This window comes from Accipiter gentilis, chromosome 20 (genome assembly GCF_929443795.1).
Source record: "Accipiter gentilis chromosome 20, bAccGen1.1, whole genome shotgun sequence".
Lineage (NCBI taxonomy): Eukaryota > Metazoa > Chordata > Aves > Accipitriformes > Accipitridae > Astur > Astur gentilis.
The window spans coordinates 22,684,354-22,701,222 of NC_064899.1; the positions used below are offsets into that span (position 1 = coordinate 22,684,354).

Sequence of the window (16,869 nt, forward strand, 5' to 3'; positions counted from 1 at the left end):
AGAGATTTCAATATGGCCAATTTGCGTATTGAATAAATAATTAGAAAACTAGCCATTTTGAATACTGGAAACCTGAAGCAGCCCCAAGTTAATACACTTGGAAAAAACCTCTTATTAATATCAGTTTCTTTCATTTAGAAAGAACATGCTTGTTCTAAATTCAGTTTCGTATAAAATCAGAGATTGGCTATGTAACATTTTATTGGATGAAAGACAATAGTTGCTCAGGTCTTATGAACATGCACTTATTAACAAAATATTAGTGAGGTAAGAATGTATTGTTCCTATTAGAAACTGAAAAAAGGAGAATAGCCAATTGGCCTATATTGTGGCTTGAACATTCAGAGTCTGAAGGCATTGTTGGTGCCAGGGCACTTGACAATGAAGGTGTAGCTTTGAATGTGCTCATGGGCTTCGACATCTTTCTGTCTCTGTGACAGCTGTGATGACTCAGAATATTAACCAGATCACTTTTAAATACCTCTTTAGCTAAACAGCTGCAAACCAGATAGCTTTTCAGTTGTTTAGAATCTTTTTTTGTCATTCTCTTCTATCTTTCTTTATGAAATTAAAAACTCGTAATTGTACTAAACCAGGCTATAATAAAGCCAGAGCATGCAAGTTTTAAACAATTGTTTTAGCACTGTAACTTCTACGCAGTTACTGAAAGTCATTGTTTTAGATCTAGTCATGTAAATGTAAAATTATGAATGTCTGCCCTATTAATCAAGTTGCTTTTGAATTCTAAAGAGATTTTGAGGTAGGAGTTTACTCAGCTAGACATAATCGTTTTTCCAGCTCAATACAGAGCAGTCCCATTATTCATGTTTTCTTTTGAATAAGAACTCACACTGTAATTCTAAGCACTTGTGATAATTACAAAGGATATTTTTTCTTTTTTCCCTTTAAAATGTTTTTTTTTCCCATTGGCATTATAACAGAAAATAGAATATTATGATCAGATTAAATTCTAGTCTAAGCACTTGCATTTTGCCTAGCAAATTTTACCCATTTTCTTTCTTGACTGTGGTGTTGTGCAGCTGTGTGTTGTTAAACCGCTGTTGCATATGCCCCATGTCTTGTGCATTTCAGAGCTTATGAAAGATGTCAGTTATGACTGCCTAAAAAGGAATTTGTTTGCTCTACAGGTGATTATATATACATATTGAAAATGGGCTTAGTATATACTTATCCAGATAAAGCTTGAGGCAATCAATAATTGAAAACATGAAGAGATTAAAAAGCCATTACATATATTCATAATTAGAAATGCAAGTATCATTACATCCTTATAGAGATGGCTAAAATGAGACCTTTCTAGCAGTTGGTATTATCTAATCTCTTACATAAATACCTATTATGGCTGTGCTTATTCTGTTATGGTAATGAGAGGCTTAAGCCCTCAAACCCATCTTCTCTGGTGCTTCACTCTTCCTCCAAGCTGGCTCAAGTCTGGGGCAATGCAGCAGGCTTGTCTAGTGGGATGCCAAAACCATGAGGAGCCAATTTGAATTTAAGCTCCTTTTTGCTGAAGCTGTGTGATGAAGCCAAGGCCAAGTTTGTTTATGGCTTACAAAGACAGTATATAGATACGGTCAATGGCTCCAGCAACTATTTGGCTTCTGACTTGCTGTGTGACTGTAAGCCAGATTTTTTCAAAAGTAGTCAATTGTTTTGGTCTCACCAATTTTCCAATGTTTAACTGTAGTGTTCTGAAATGAGTGCCCTAAAAACTTTGACTGTGACTAAACCCAAAGTGAATGGAGACATTTTGGGTTTAGGATAGCAGACACCTTAGCTTAGCTAGTGCCTTTTTATAGCTTGAAAGTTTTCTGAGCAACTGCAACCACCACATCACTTGTGAGGAATGGGAAAGGTAAATGGATATGATATGGATCCCCAGCATTTCCTATTGGGACCTACTGAAACTTATTGGTTCCTTTGCCCTCAGACAGTCACCTCAAACATAATGAACCTTCCTTTGTAAATGCCTCTTCTCCAAATAGTCAGTAGAGACGTAGATATACCTGGATCTCTGTCCTTAAAATTCCTGATGTGTTTTCTCTCTCCGTGGACTGCATGGGGAATCAATGGCTATGTTAGCCAGGATGGATTTCTTACCTTTCTCTCCCCTACTCAGACAGTTTTTGTACAGAGTAAAAGCATCAATCCAAGTAAATTGGATTTCAGACCATACTTTTAGTTTAGGGTAGTTTAGTGTAATAGGTGGTTAATCTGCTTTTGGATGTCCTTCCTTCCCCGCCCCCTCCCCCCACCCCCCCCCCTTTTTTTGGAGGGACGTTAAAGAGTAATGGAAGTAAGACATCCTGTCATCAGTAACTGGAGACTGAGATTCAAAAAGAGATACTACTGCTAAAGGTATAAATCATACCAGCTATTTTTCATTCACTGATACCACTCAGTGTTATGCGCTATTTGATTTAATAACATTTTTATTTGTATCTGCATGATCTGGTTATCACTGAAATGCTACTAGATGAGAAGATTAGAGAGAAAATTGTATTATTGTCATACAAGTAATTTATAACATTTTAAAACACCAAGATAAATGGTGCTAATAGTTGCAGCCAGAATTCACACAAACATGCCTGAAAGTTACTGATGATCCTGATACTGTACAGTGTGACTTTTCATCATGCTTTCAATGAGAAGTAGCAAAGCAACAAGAACACCATGATGAATGATTTCAGTAACTGATTAGGCCCACGAGTACTTAACAATTGCTATCGTGGATTAGGCGGCATTTCAGAAGCTTGAGATAGTTGTCAATTTTGTGGGAATCTCGGCGGAGGCAATGCAGCAGGTTGTAAAAGGCAAAGAGTCTGGAGTCCTCGTCAGCAAGTCGCAGGGATGGAAGGCCTTCCCACTGAGAGTAAATTTCATTTCCGATCTCACCAGAATGAACCTAAAGATACAAAATGATACTGTAGTAAATGATAGTGAATCTGACTGGATGTGGAACAGACCATTTAAAATACTGGCCTTGAGGAATGCTTGTTGCTCGTGTATGGCTTGTAAAGTGTTTCCTGTTATGGTTCCCACTATTTTGTATAATGTTCTATATCTTCATGCAGATTTTGAATGGATTTGTCAGATTTTTCAGTTTATTTCCCTAAAATATGTAAAAAGCTTAACTGTGTCAGTAGTGTTTTAAGAGAACTGGTGTGTTAACCAATGTCCAGTGGAATCTGACTTGGCAGAGAAATCAAACCTTCCTTCATGCATGGACTCATCAGTGACATCTCTTTTTGGTTCCCTCCACCTTGAAATCTTTTTAGCACTTGTTCCTAGAACTTCTTTGTGTGTATCTCCACCTTTGTCTCGGCCTATCTCTTAGGTGATGTCTCTGATATAGGCAACTTCAAGACCATGCTACCAGACAAATCTCTCAACAGTATATCTTCAGATGTAATGTACCTTAGATTCCATTAAAAAAAAATTTAAAAATGCTGAGTGATACAGTGACCTCTAATGTTAGAAAGCTACATGTAGGAACTCAGGTAGTGAGTTGGTATCTGAGGTGAACATTGGTTTAGGTCTCCTTGTTTGAAAGAGGCAATCATTAATTTTATTATATCACAGAAATCTACCTTTCATAGCTGGAAGTCTGTGCTTATTGCTGCTTGTGCATCTTCCTTATTTCCCACCATTTGTACTTTGTAAAAGCCCATAGGAGAGTATCTGTGGAGCCTCTATCACTCAGTTTAAGTAACAGGCAAAAAAAAAGATAGACCTACTATCACTCAAAAATGTCATTTGACACTAATGAATTTGTCAGTCTTGTCTTCAACCTCCTTCTGTAAATAATGTGAATGAGCAGGTGGAGACAGGGTAACTGTAGCAGCACCTGACTTCTACAGTTATCTTGGATTCTTGCCTGCACCTCTTTTTACATGTGGATATGGGATAGAGATGTATTTGATTACACCAATAAATGCATTTATGGCCTGGATGGGCCTTTACTCTTTCTGAGTAAAGAGACACCTAACTGAAAGAAAGACCATGAGTAACCCCATGGAAGATGGTAGATACAATGATGGTAGCACTCTTAATGCTGTTCAACTGTTCAGAGCCTAAGAAAAAGCCAGTAAAATCAGAACCTCTTTTCAACATCTAGCTCACTGACAGAATGATATATTCAGGGAATAACAGAGGCCCCTTTAAAAATAAACAAGCTAGAGCTGATTTTATTCAGGAAAGCTTTCAATCAATTACTGATAAAAAGAGGTATTTGAGTATGGGTTTTGTCAGACAACAGCCTTGTTGTCTAAACTTACAAGTGTGGGGGGAACCAAGTCAGAGCCAGAGTTCAGAGGAACCAGTATGGTATGAAAAAAGAGATGAAAGATACCATGATTACTTTGCTGTATGCCACATCTTTGCAATAGCCCAGACTTCCAGAGCAGTTCTGAACACAGTATCTGTTTCTGAAAACTATACACAATACCTGTATGTATAAAGATGTGTATAAACATGCTAAAACATACATACAAATATGTGCATGGGAAAAAACACAGATGCATCTTTAAAAAATCAGGATTACAAATTCAGAATACCCAAAGATAGAATGACAGTTACCAGTTCTGGTGATTACACCTTCCCTCGAAGCAGGACTGGGAGTAGGCTGGATTATGCTATGCTAGTCATATCACATTGTCTTTAGAAATTGCAAGATAGCAGAAGAAAAGAAAGCTGAAAGAAGAAAGCTGAAAAGTTCTCAGATTCAGCTATTTTGGCTCCCATTTTTCCTTCACATCTACCATTTCCTTTCCTATTCCAGGTAGGGAGGGCCTGTCACTGTATGCGTCTTCCTTACAGCAACAGGCTGGAAGGATGTTAAGGACCTAATACTACTTACCCGCCCAACTATTTTCTCCATTCCTTCTAGAAGCCGCTTGTTTTGTTCTTCAATCTCTACAGCCTTCCAGAGGATGGTGTCTGGAGCTTCTTTGATTCTTTGTACTTCAGAGGCCAGATGGATGAGGGGATCATTCCAGGAGCGCAGCACTCCCAGTATTAAATTCAGTAGGTCTTCATGCTGCTCACCCACATTAAGAAAAGGCAGTTAAAATAGGAAGGCTAAATGCTGACAGCATTAGGAGGCCTTTAGAGCAATATCCTCAGACACAGTGAATTGGGAACTTACTCCAGGACCTACCACTGAATGTGCCCTATAGCCCTGTCTTAGATACCTCTGTGCAATTGCATTTTTGAAGTTTGTCATTGTTGTCATCATGTTTTACAATATTAGCACAAGCAGTTACAGTATTGTAATGGAAAATATCATTAAACCTTCTCCACATTAAAAACTAGCAAGAATAACTGTGTTTCATCTCTGTGAAAAAAACAGAACTCCTTATCTGATTTTTTGATTAACATTTTAAAATCCAGTGTGGGTTTGTTTTTTTTTTTAAAGTTTAGTATTGAATGGAAGGTGCACATTATGGTAAACTACTAAATAGCTTTTATTGCCTCCACGTAACTCATCTGTTCTCCCCTTTGAACAATGGTTCTTCCAGCAACAGCTCTCTGGTTTTAAAAATTGTCCTTTCTTGTGGGCAATAAAAATTCATAAAGTTTATGGTTATGGTAATATTCAACCATTTCTTCTTTGCTAGATGCACTGGATCGAACACAACCAGACTTGTTATGTACCCAGGGCTGTGAACTCTATTGCTCCCAATAGAGGTTCTGAATGACATACTGAGAAGATGGAGATACCGGGATTGCAAGGATATCAACACCATGAAACTGATAAAGATTTCTCCCTGGCAACCCCCTGTTCATACACCTGTGCTGATTTTTTTCTCCAGAGTATTTTCAAATTGTATCTGTGAGCATAGGCTGAACAAGACTGTCTTCATCTTCCCTTAAGTTTATAATTACTAAATTGACGTATGTAGCATGTTTCTCTTTACAAGTATTTTGTAGTATTTTGCACTAGAGTCTTTGTATTTGGATGATCATGTGACCACTTTTGCCTACTGGTAACGGCAAGAATATCTGTTCAGCATTTGTTTAGTAATGTCAGTGTTTTCAGGTACTGGAAAACTATTTACCTCTGCTGACATACAGTATTGACTATATAGCCAATGTATTTTTATGTTTGTTAATCTAATAATTGTCTATAAGGTGTTTTGAGATAATGCTCAAAGGCTGTAGTATTCTCGGTGCTGTACAAGCATGGTTACTGGCATTGCTCCATGAGGTTATATTGCAATTGGAAACAAGATGAAATGGAAATAAGCAATTATTGAATGTAACATACAGGAAAAGGAAGGGAAGATGAAAGCTTCAGGTACTTAGGTATTCTGTATAGTCTGTAACTTAGTATCAGCAGTTGTAAAATCAACTTTTCTTGGATTTTTGGTGCTTTCCTCTTCCTGGACTTTTAATTCCGATGGAGCTGATTTCCCTCTCTCTCTGCCTGCCGCCACTCTATTCCTTAATGCTCCCTCTTCCCCCCTCCCTCTGCTCTATCTCACACTGAATGACATTAGAAATGGGACTTACATGAATCTGCTGAGCTTGCTCCTTATCTTCAGGAGTGGTTAAGGAGGAAGTGTGGCAGCCATTAACAGCTTTAGGAATAAAACCCCGGCCCTGAGCATAGCGTTCATCCTGCAGATCATCAAGGACAGGCATTATTGAAATGGGTAAGTGAAGAAGAGCTTCAATTCAAATACTGTATTAACTAATTGTTGTTCCATTGCTTTTATCACTGCTTTTATGCTGTAAAGGTCTAAAGTTTCTAGTGAGTCTTTAGAGTGAAACTGGCACCCAGCAAGCACTAACTTGTTCCACAGATAAAGAATGATGGGAAAATGATTTCTTTTAATAGAAGCATTGGGGATCTTAGCAATGGTCGGCACTATACACAGATTGGGTCACCATTGGGACTATCACTGCGCAGCAGTCATTTGTGTTTACTTATTGAAGGACTTCATATGTTAACATATGTTTGTGCTTAAAAAGTATTAAATTGCATTTTTATATTTTCTCGCTCTCAGCAAAGGCAGAGTACTTACAAATTCATTGAATATTTCTGAAGAGAGGAAGTGGATGTAGTGTGAAAGTTTAACTGCTCGGTCAAAAAGTTCCCCAAGGGAAACTTGGCAATTGACAGATCCATTGGGGCAGATTGGCAAGGAGGTCACTCCTTCCTTTGTCAGGAGCATGTTGGACACCAGAAGGACCACCAGCAACAAACCTGTTCAGGTTTAAAAAAAAGCAAAATGGAATCATTTTGAATTGTCTGTGTATTTAGAAGTAGCTGTCAGAGCCAGCTGCTGGACGATTTTGACATGGCTCAGAGTATCCCCTGTACTGGCTGCTGAAAATCAATGGAGGAGGGAAGCATTGTAATGCTGTTATCCTTGCTCCCCTCTGCCATCCTGACTGTATAGCAGAGCTTGCTACAGAGTTTGAGGAGATAAGGTAACCTGTGCTGCAGTGTACACCATATTCTGAAGTCTCTTACTATTGTGCCTGACTTTATTACATAGTGATAAACGGATGAAAAAATCAAACTTCTTCACAGTGCAAATATAGATACATAATTATATTTGCACAGATATATAAGTTTAGAAAATAAATTGGCCTTTTTTTTCTTCTCTTTTTCTTTCTCCTCCTCCTCCCAGAGGTCCTTTTCTTCTTTGCAAACATTTGGAGTTTAAATTAATTTTGTGGGAGAGTAGTTAGGTCACTCTCTTAAGGTTTTGATTGTCCTGGGAGTTCCTTCAGAAGATTTCCAGCAGCTGTGCTGCTTTGCTGTTTAGAGTTTAACCCTAAACTGCCTACTGCTAAGAAATCAGAGAGAACTTTTGTCTTTTCTCCTGAGTTTCTGAAACTGATATAGAAGACTTCTCATTATCTAAACCACAAACCCTCATCTGTTTAAAACTTTTAATATTAACTTGAGAGTCAAGTTTTCTATTCAGTGAAATGAACAAAAATATGCACAGAAAAACAATGGAAAAAATTAAATGCAAATATTTGGTAAATGAATGTACTTATTCAAAGAAAACTGTTCTGTGCTCTGAGAGCTTTAGTTCTAGAAATTGGCCTGCTACCTGTATTGGTTCACTAGACTTATTTTAAATGCTAAATTAAAGTGTACCCCATAAATCAGCAGAGCTGTCCCTAATGTTATCATGTGATAAGTTTCTTTCTAACTCTAAATTCCAGAAAAGTGCATTTATACAATAGTGAAGTAAGTCTTCCTTCTCCCCCATGAACACAGTACATGCCCCATGCTGTGGTTAGGAATGTACTCTGGGGAATAATTCTATGAGTAAGAAAACCTGAGACTTGTTGGCTTGGAAAGTTGAAGATAGTTATGAAAACACTTCAAAATTACGACATCAATTCTAGACTTGAGGATAATGGCTTTTAGTCATTGCCTTCTGAGTGGTGTAGTAAAGCAGTCTGGATCCAGTGGTTCGTGTACAGGTGTCACATCCCTCAAGCCAATTTTCTGTGACACTGCCCAATGCAAAGGTAGTGTTAGGAGACAGAAGGCTGAATAAAAAAGGAATCAAGTTGCCTTCTAATTCCAAGCTTTGGACACTAAACATTTGAGGTGGAGGCAGGTTTCACCGTTATTGGAAGACCAGGTGGCTGGAAGACCTCTGTTTCTAGAGCTGTTACATTTCAGTTACTTCCTAATTCAATCTACATTTAAAGAAATATAAAAGTTATCAGCACATGAATGGCAAAAGTCTTACCTTTCAGTGAAGCCCCCTTCTTGCTTATGGTAGGCATCCTGTATGATGACTTGCCCTACCAGAGAGAAGTCTGAATACTTGCTCGTATTCTCTCCACATGCCACTTTTATATCCACCATCCAGGGTCCATTTTGCATACATTCAGCGGGTCATGGAGTTTACCTCGATAATTACAAACATCAAATTGCCTTTCTTCCACATTCATATTCAGTATTTTTTGGTATTTTTTTTTTTAACTGTGAGAGGGAATTTCATTAACAAGTTCAGCTGTGGGATCCTAAGTATGGTTGGATGAAAAGAGTACCAAAATTTTGCCCTGAATGAGGTGCAAATGCCATTGATCCTAGAAAGCTCCAGTTGCCATTTCTAAGACAGGTATTCTCAGTGTTTCTGGCCTGCTGTTCCCACTCCCCACAACTGTCTTCTCATCCTTCCTTGTTTCTTCAGCCATCGAAGCTTGCTTATGTTAAAATTCTGACTATCTGTGGGAGGCAAACAATATTATATGATGTTCACGGTGAGAGAAACAGCATAAATTGTCCAGAGAAAGGGAAGGGAGGCTTCTGGAAAGACAGGTTCCTATCTGTAAATTTATAGATATGACAAAAGATAATACACAACACAAACCATGATATAAATGATCCTCAGTCTGAGAGAAGTTTAGAGAAATGGGGGCAGTTCTTATATTAAAAAAGTAATAATTTGCAACAATCAAAGAGGAAAAGGTTGTATGTTTACTGTTAATCACAAATGTTTCGTTAATAAGTCAGCATTATTTAAAAAAACCCACCCCTCTACAAACCCATGAGATGGTTTTCTATACTTGAAAACTCTCTGTGTAAAAGATGGGCATTTCCACCATATTCAAAATATATGCTGTCGTAATCAGTGGGATTTGTTTCCAGATCTGATGCGTCTGAGGTAATATACAAACTAGCCTCAGCAGGTTGGCCCTGTTTTCTTGTTGTGTGAGGCTCATCTGTCTGAATATGTTAGCAAATGTGTAATCTCTCATCTGTTTCTCAGGTCCATTTACCCATGAAGACTTTCCAAATTAGATGATTATAATGAATAAGGTATACAGTGTTAATGAATTTTCTTGCCCTTAGACAACTTGTTCCGTACCTGTGGAACATGTATGTATGTCACCCTGAATCCTTCATTATTTCATAATTATGGACATGATTCTTGAAGCAATGATAAACAAGGGAGAAGAAAGGTAGAGCGTTTAAGGGGTAAACCATGGAAGGCATCCCTTGGGAAGCAGTAAAAGGAGATGCTTCAGCAATAAACTAGAACCGGTAGCAAGTGGTCTACATCTGCTAAGTTATAGGGTGGTTGCTAGAACGGTTTGTTCTGCTTAGAGGCTGGATCTTCTTTGGAAATTGAGGCCCTGCTGAGTAAATGAAGCAGGTGTTGCCTGCAGCAGGGAAAAGTGGCAATCCAATGAAGGCAGTAAAATAAAAATAGGGCCACAGCCAAAACTCTAGAATGGATGGTAGAAAGATAGCTGTCTTCTAAACCACAGGCACAGAGCTTATGATCTTGATTTAATTCAGCTTTATTTGAAAATCTTCTCCAATAAAATTACAGGTGAGCTTGAAAAATCCTGGTATCTCATATTAGAAAAGCCCTGTGAATAAAAGGAGTGAACACTTCTTAACCCACCATTTGCTCTTTCATTTATTAGTCTGCTTTTCTTGGCATTTTGAGGGGTTGGTAGTGATGCCAAAATAAGGCACATGGTTAATTAATATTAGAGACTAGATAACAAAGGAAGATACTAACAAAGGCAGCAGGTAAAGTCCTTAGGCTCCCTTTACCATTATTGGAGAGGGAAGATCCTCTCACGCTTGACAGCATCAGCTAAAGTCAGGATCCTTATAGGACTTACCTTCAAGAAGAGTCTGTCTCTTGCTGTGTAAGGGTAGACAAGTGCCTTAAACATAGATCATAGGAAAAAGTGGTTTATTTGAAACCATTTCATGATGTTTTAATTAAAGAATTCTACCACAAAGTAATATACTTTGCTTTTGTCTTGCACCTGTCATCCTGAAATCCTCAAGTATTTTACAAACATGAATAGATTAAAATTTTCACCAATTAAGAATCATAGACAGAAGGAGAGAAGAAACTCTCTGTAAAGTAAATAAATATAAAGGTAAAGTTCTTTTTTCAGATATGAGAACTGATGTATACATTAAGATGTTTATTTGTGGCTGCACAGGAAGTCTTTGGAAAAAAAAAAACCCAAATTCGTGATTCCCAGACCTGCACTTTAAGTGAACCATCATTTCTTACTAGTACCAAAAAGAAAACAAAGGTGAGAGAAGAGAAAGAAGAGGAAAAGTTGCAATAACCAGAAATAAATAGGTATAAATATTAATTTCTTGTTGTGGTTTAACTTTATAACTTAGGAATTGGGTTCTATTTAAAAGTTGAAAAAAACTTGAAAGTAGCTGAAAATGGTCCCCTTTGCCTTTTGAAAGTGGCCTGGGTTTATATCCTCCAAAGAAGTAATATGGAACTTGGCATCTCATCTTCTCTGACTGTTCCCTGAACCTTGGTAAAGGAGACTGATCCTAGCCTCTAATACCCTCCTAATTCTGACAGTAGCTCAGGACAGCACTGTAAATAGCTGGGGAGTCATGAGTACTGAAAGCACAGCTGTGATTAGCAAGTATGTTTCCACCCCCCTTTGTCTTTCACTTTTGCCTTAGGAATTTAATTGAATTAACTTTTTTTTTTTTTTTTAATTATCACATTCTTTATCTTCAAGGGCTTTTCTGGAAGTAAAATTAGTAGGTTGTTACTACCCACTGTAAACAATATGCCAAAAGAAGGGCTTGCTATATGCAGACTTTATTATATAGCTGTTAGCTCATTATTTGTGCTTCATAGGCATTACATGTGGCGTATCAATATTACAGATAACAGCATTTAGTGCTCATTTCTCAATAATCTTATCTTTCCCCCTCATATCAGGTTGCAGACCATGAGTTAGACTGTCACATTTTGATTAAGAGCTATTGATCAGTACTGGAAGATTGAATATTCCTATTCCATTTTATTTCATATAAAGTTTTTGAGATATGCAAAGTGTTGTGTTTGATTGATAGCTACCACAGAGGAAAGAAAAATCTTTTTCTAATAGAATAGTTCTTTGCAGAATACTTATTTTAAGTAGGTGAATTGAAGACTAGGTAATATCACTTGATTTTGTCTTTTACTTACCTGGAAGTATCTGTATTTAATAACAGAATGCTAGTAACGCAGAAGTTTGAAACGCCAAATTTTTGGCTATGTTTTTAAAAGATAAACCCCAACTTATGTATGCAGATGATTGAACATGCAAAACTGAATGTGCAGAAAAATATTCCTATATGTGATCTGATTGTCTGACTCTTCCAATGCATGATGAAACAAAAGTTTTTGTGTTCCTGTTTTGCATATGTCAGTTGGAACCTAATACTGAAACTATACTTGCTCTTGTCTTCCTTTTATAGAACAGTTTACAAAGTTATCCAGTCAACTTCATTTAAGGGTTGGCTTTGGAAAGATACAAAACTATTTAATCTGGATCAAAACCAAATCCTCAGACCACTTTAATTTTTCAAACATATGGAAAATAAATTTTGAGGAGGAATAAAACCAAATATTTTTTGAATCTAGATAGTTTCAAATGACAAATATTTTGTCTTTTCCAATTACTCTCTATAATCTCCATACAACTTTTGTGCAAAATTCAAGTGAGTTTCTAGGATTCTCTCCATCTTCATATAGGAGAATTTAAAAAGCATTCTCTCCAAATGTTTGTCTCAGCAAAACCAGCAAAATGGGGACTGAGTACTTTCTTAGTGTGATCTCTGCATGAAAGCTGGTAAAAAATAGATAAGAACATAAGGGAAAATGATTCCATATGGAGAAAAAAAAAAAGTGGAAATCTTTGGGAGATTTTCAGTTTACTTTTAATTTAAGTTTAAGTACCAGTCTGGTTTCATACAATTTCAGAAGTAGACATAAAAATAAAGTGGCAGAACTTCTTTCAAAAATAATTTATCAGCATTGCCACTGTGATGACATACGTGCAAGTGCACCATGAAATATTAAGTGTGAATCCCAAGTAGAATTCCAGCTAATGACAGCAAAAAGACCAGGGGTATTTGCACAGAACAGAGAAAAATCTAGCTAGTATATATCGGTCCTGATGCTTGAAGTTGTTTGAAGCCTGTGGCTCCGTGTTCGCTAGTGCTGTATCTGTGTATTATCAAATAACCTAGCAGTATAAATTTGATCTGGATCACACATAACTGCATTATGGCAATTCAGCTGAATTATCGAGAGACCAAGTTATGGTACTTATCCTGGCTTGATACTTGATACCAGATTTATCTGCCTGGTGGAGGTTGGATGGTAATGATCTGACATCTGCTAGGACAAAGATATCCTACAAAACTTTTTGTATAAATGTGAAGTGGCAGAGTAAGCCTGTGCTGGTTCAGCATTTCGTGTCATGTGGCTGCAATATTATTTATCCTATACCTTAAATCCAATCTTCCTTTTTCAGAGCTTGAAAACTAGTGATTTTAAAAGTAAAGACAACTAAGGAGAATCTCCACCCTCCAAAAAATCTTTAGAATAGATTCCTGGGAGCATTGCTGTAGAGTTGAGGATTTGAGCAGTTGTGACAGCTTCTTCTGTCTATCTAGTTTGAGTCTTGCTCTACTTCTGGGATGGTGGAATTACATACTGGGCCATAGTTGGCCTGATTTCCAAAGCTGTAGGTTACAGTCCAGTCCAAATGGAGAAGTATTACAAGCATGTAAGTATTTGCACACTTTGACCTATAAGATACAATTACTGCTATAAAAATATCACTGAAATGCTCTGTTTTAGCTACAGGAAAAAGTGTGCTTGATTCTGAGGCATATTGAACATCATAACTCCAAAGATTGAAGACCTACTGATTTAAACAATCTGTATGGTTTTTGCTTATTTTTCCCATACATTTGCTTTTATCTCTGATTTATTTCCCTTGACCATGTTCTGCTACAATCAGTAAGTTATTCTCCATAAAATCCTGATTTCAGCTGATCATTCTTCAGGATAAAGTAAAGTAGAATGAATTTCAAGAATTTGCTTAGGGTTGGCATGCCACAGTGGAACTTACTAGTGGTCTGGGTAATTACTGGTATTGGTTTAAGTGTTATATTTGTGTAACACACTTATTAATAAAAGGTAGTAAACAGTAAAATTGCCATCAGAAGGCTGCAACTTTCCTGCTAACAAGTGAGGAATAGGAGAAATAGCAACCTGGTTTAAATATTTGCATATTTTTAATTCTATGGATAAATGCATCACTGGAAAAACATTTTCCTCAAGTGCTTTGTGGAACTAGAATCTGTAAAAGTAAGAGGATTTTTTTTTTATTATTTTATTTTTTAAAATTACAAATACACTGAAAAGAGCAGAGAAGTGTGCACAGAGAGTTTGAGCACATTTCAATAGCTAGGTATCTCCAAGGGTTGTGGTAAATATGCTTCTGTTTTAGAATGAAGTGTTTGATTTTACTAATGGATAGTATCCCGAAATGGCAAATGGAGATTCTGTCCAGTGCTTTAGAATATGTGCATCTTCCTGAAGATGCAGTTTTCCTCCTTACATGAGATACTTGTTCATCAGATAATTTCTGATATGTACATAAGGATTGAATGGAGAGGAAAAGGTGAGTAGAAAATCTTTTTTGGGGTGTGGAATTAGCTGAAAGCCAAATAGCAGGCAGAGATCAGTGCTGACGTTCTTGTTTCTTTGGGAGGATCTGACTTTGAGTTGTGCACTTATCAGAGGGAGGAATGCATATTGCTGCTCAAAATTCTCCATTTCATAATGGGATAGAAGTGATACTGAAACAATGTGACCTTTACTTAATTGTCTTTAAGGAAGCATTCAATGTCAGAGGCTTCTCTTACTGGTTCCAAAACCTAACACATTTTCGTCTCTTTGTTTGTTTGTTACTGTCTCTAAACCTAATACATAAATAAAAATAAACATTTAAAAATACTGAAGAGATGAGGTGTATATGTATTGGGCATCTCCTGACCCATGAGAAACTTGGAACCTCAAATCTTGTTTAGTATCTCATTAGAACTATTTTTTCCAATCTACTACATTTTGTAGATATTTTAATTAAGCTTGTCACATTTATTGAATCCAGGCTAGAAATTAACATTGACATAGATCCTTGGAAGACTTGTGAAATTGCTTTAGTAAAATGCATTCACCTCCTTCCTAAAGCTAAAATATTTTCTTTGGGGAAAAAATGTGAAAGGAGTTATTGTGTGACTATACATGCTGTGCTATTAAAAAGAAATGTATGTTACAAGGTGAAAAATGCATACAGATATATACAGCAGGCACTGCCCATGGTATGTTCTGTGCAGAGGTTGTAAGCTATCCTCAGGGTTTCTGGTAAGATTCTCTTGTACCTCAGATACTTACAAATGATAGCTATATTGGACATCTACTAACATAAGCAAAGAAGAAATAAATGACTGTTAATAAAAATTAAAACAGCTGAAGAGTTTGAAGTAAACTTTATTAAACAGAAATAGAAAAAGCTATAGTCAAAACTTTTCAGTAGCAAACATTGCTAACCACTCCTTGAAAGGTCAAATACATTAAATTGCACACCTGCACAACATTTGTATGTTTAAAAATTCATTAAAAAAATATTGAAGGTGCATTTCTGTTCAATCTCTTCTGTAATGAATATATTTGCATGTAATCACAGCTTTTCTCCTTTAGAGCTTTCTTACTCATTTCCTAAGTCCTCAATCTGTAACCCAACCTTGTGGGATTTACAAAGCTGAGGCCAAAGTCATCATGGAAATGTCACGACGTTGCCATTATCGGCAGTGCCTAGTCATTATAAATGGCTGACACGGTATTGCTTCGTGACTGAGGGAGAGCAGTAACGTCAGATACGCTGTGCGACTTGTAACGTTAGCCATAGATTTTGCGTAGACAGGAAGAGGTAAAGCAACGGTTGCCTGTTTTTCTCCAGACCTTTCATTAGTGCCATCCAGTGCAGCGTGTTCATAAAATATGAAGACATGGGAGACACTGCACTGCTCAGCAGCTTACACATAACCATCCCAAATGTCGTTGTGCTTTTTCATTGCGATCTATGTATTTTACTTTAGTTTTTTGACCCGTGATCATAAAATTATTATTTGAGCTACTTCAAACACAGCTCTTCCCAGGGGATGAAGGCTTCGATATTGTTACAGTGTTCCTTGGGAAGAAAAAAGACAAAACCAAAACCACCACAACAAACCAATAGGAGGGAGTGGAGTGCACCACAATCTTTGCATCACTTTCTCCTTATAGCTTTTCTGTTTTGGCTCTGGTTTCAAAGCTTGGGGCCAATATTCCCCGTGGAACATATTTCAAGAGTGTTTGGCTTTATACCTGTGAAACATATCAATACCATCCTATGTTGTAGACACCAGAAAAGATCAATTGTTCATAGTGAATAAAATTAACTAGTTTGCATCCTTCATAAAAATGAAGGGGGTAGTTAAATAGAGGCAGTTAATTTTTTTAGATATTATAGACTAAAAGTAATTCTTTTTAAAGGAGTGACGTTTTACTCAGATTATGACATTCTTTCCTTTTAAAAAACCTCAGCAACCTGCCACAAATTTTCTACAAAAAATCTGCTTTTCTGAGCATGTATCCTGTCAACCTCCTTAACCCTATGAGTCTTTAAATCAATGTTTAAAAAGTGGAGGAGACCTATGTAACAAAAGTAATGTGGTTTTACATTCATATTTGTTGTGAGGGATGCAATCATAATGTCAAAGATTTCTAATCTGTAATATTTCTCTAAATCTTATAATAAAAAATATTTAATATATGGGTGGGAGAAAGAGAGCCAGGTTACAATTAAAGATGATTGTAGAACAGAAGCTCTCAGTTTTTTAATATTTCTTTCTTGCCTTTTTAACAGTGGAGCAAAAAGGTATTGCATGTTGGCTTACAAAATTTTGTGAGAGAAACAGTGTTGTATCAGATTGCAGCACATTTTGGCATTATGGCTCTTGAGTTCATGTGTAGACAG

The 16,869-nt window shown here is 36.9% G+C and overlaps 1 protein-coding gene across 1 annotated transcript; it reads right to left on the minus strand.

Annotated features, from left to right (window-relative positions):
* Positions 1 to 2,469: 2,469 nt before the first annotated feature.
* Positions 2,470 to 8,832, minus strand: PRL (prolactin). Its single transcript, XM_049823837.1, has 5 exons — positions 8,748 to 8,832; positions 7,050 to 7,231; positions 6,535 to 6,642; positions 4,880 to 5,059; positions 2,470 to 2,926 (listed from the first exon to the last, which is right to left on the minus strand). The coding sequence occupies exons 1-5, from the start codon at positions 8,782 to 8,784 to the stop codon at positions 2,735 to 2,737; spliced, it is 699 nt and encodes a 232-aa protein (XP_049679794.1). The 5' UTR covers positions 8,785 to 8,832; the 3' UTR covers positions 2,470 to 2,734.
* Between the last annotated feature and the right edge of the window lie 8,037 nt (positions 8,833 to 16,869).

Excerpts from the sequence above, each read along its gene's own strand:
- PRL (XM_049823837.1), bottom strand. The coding sequence starts at position 8,784 with ATGCCTACCATAAGCAAGAAGGGGGCTTCACTGAAAG. Across the intron at positions 5,060-6,534 it reads AGCAAGCTCAGCAGATTCAT|CATGAAGACCTACTGAATTT; the intron begins GTAAGTCCCATT and ends GTGGGTGAGCAG. Across the intron at positions 2,927-4,879 it reads TGGAGAAAATAGTTGGGCGG|GTTCATTCTGGTGAGATCGG; the intron begins GTAAGTAGTATT and ends TTGTATCTTTAG.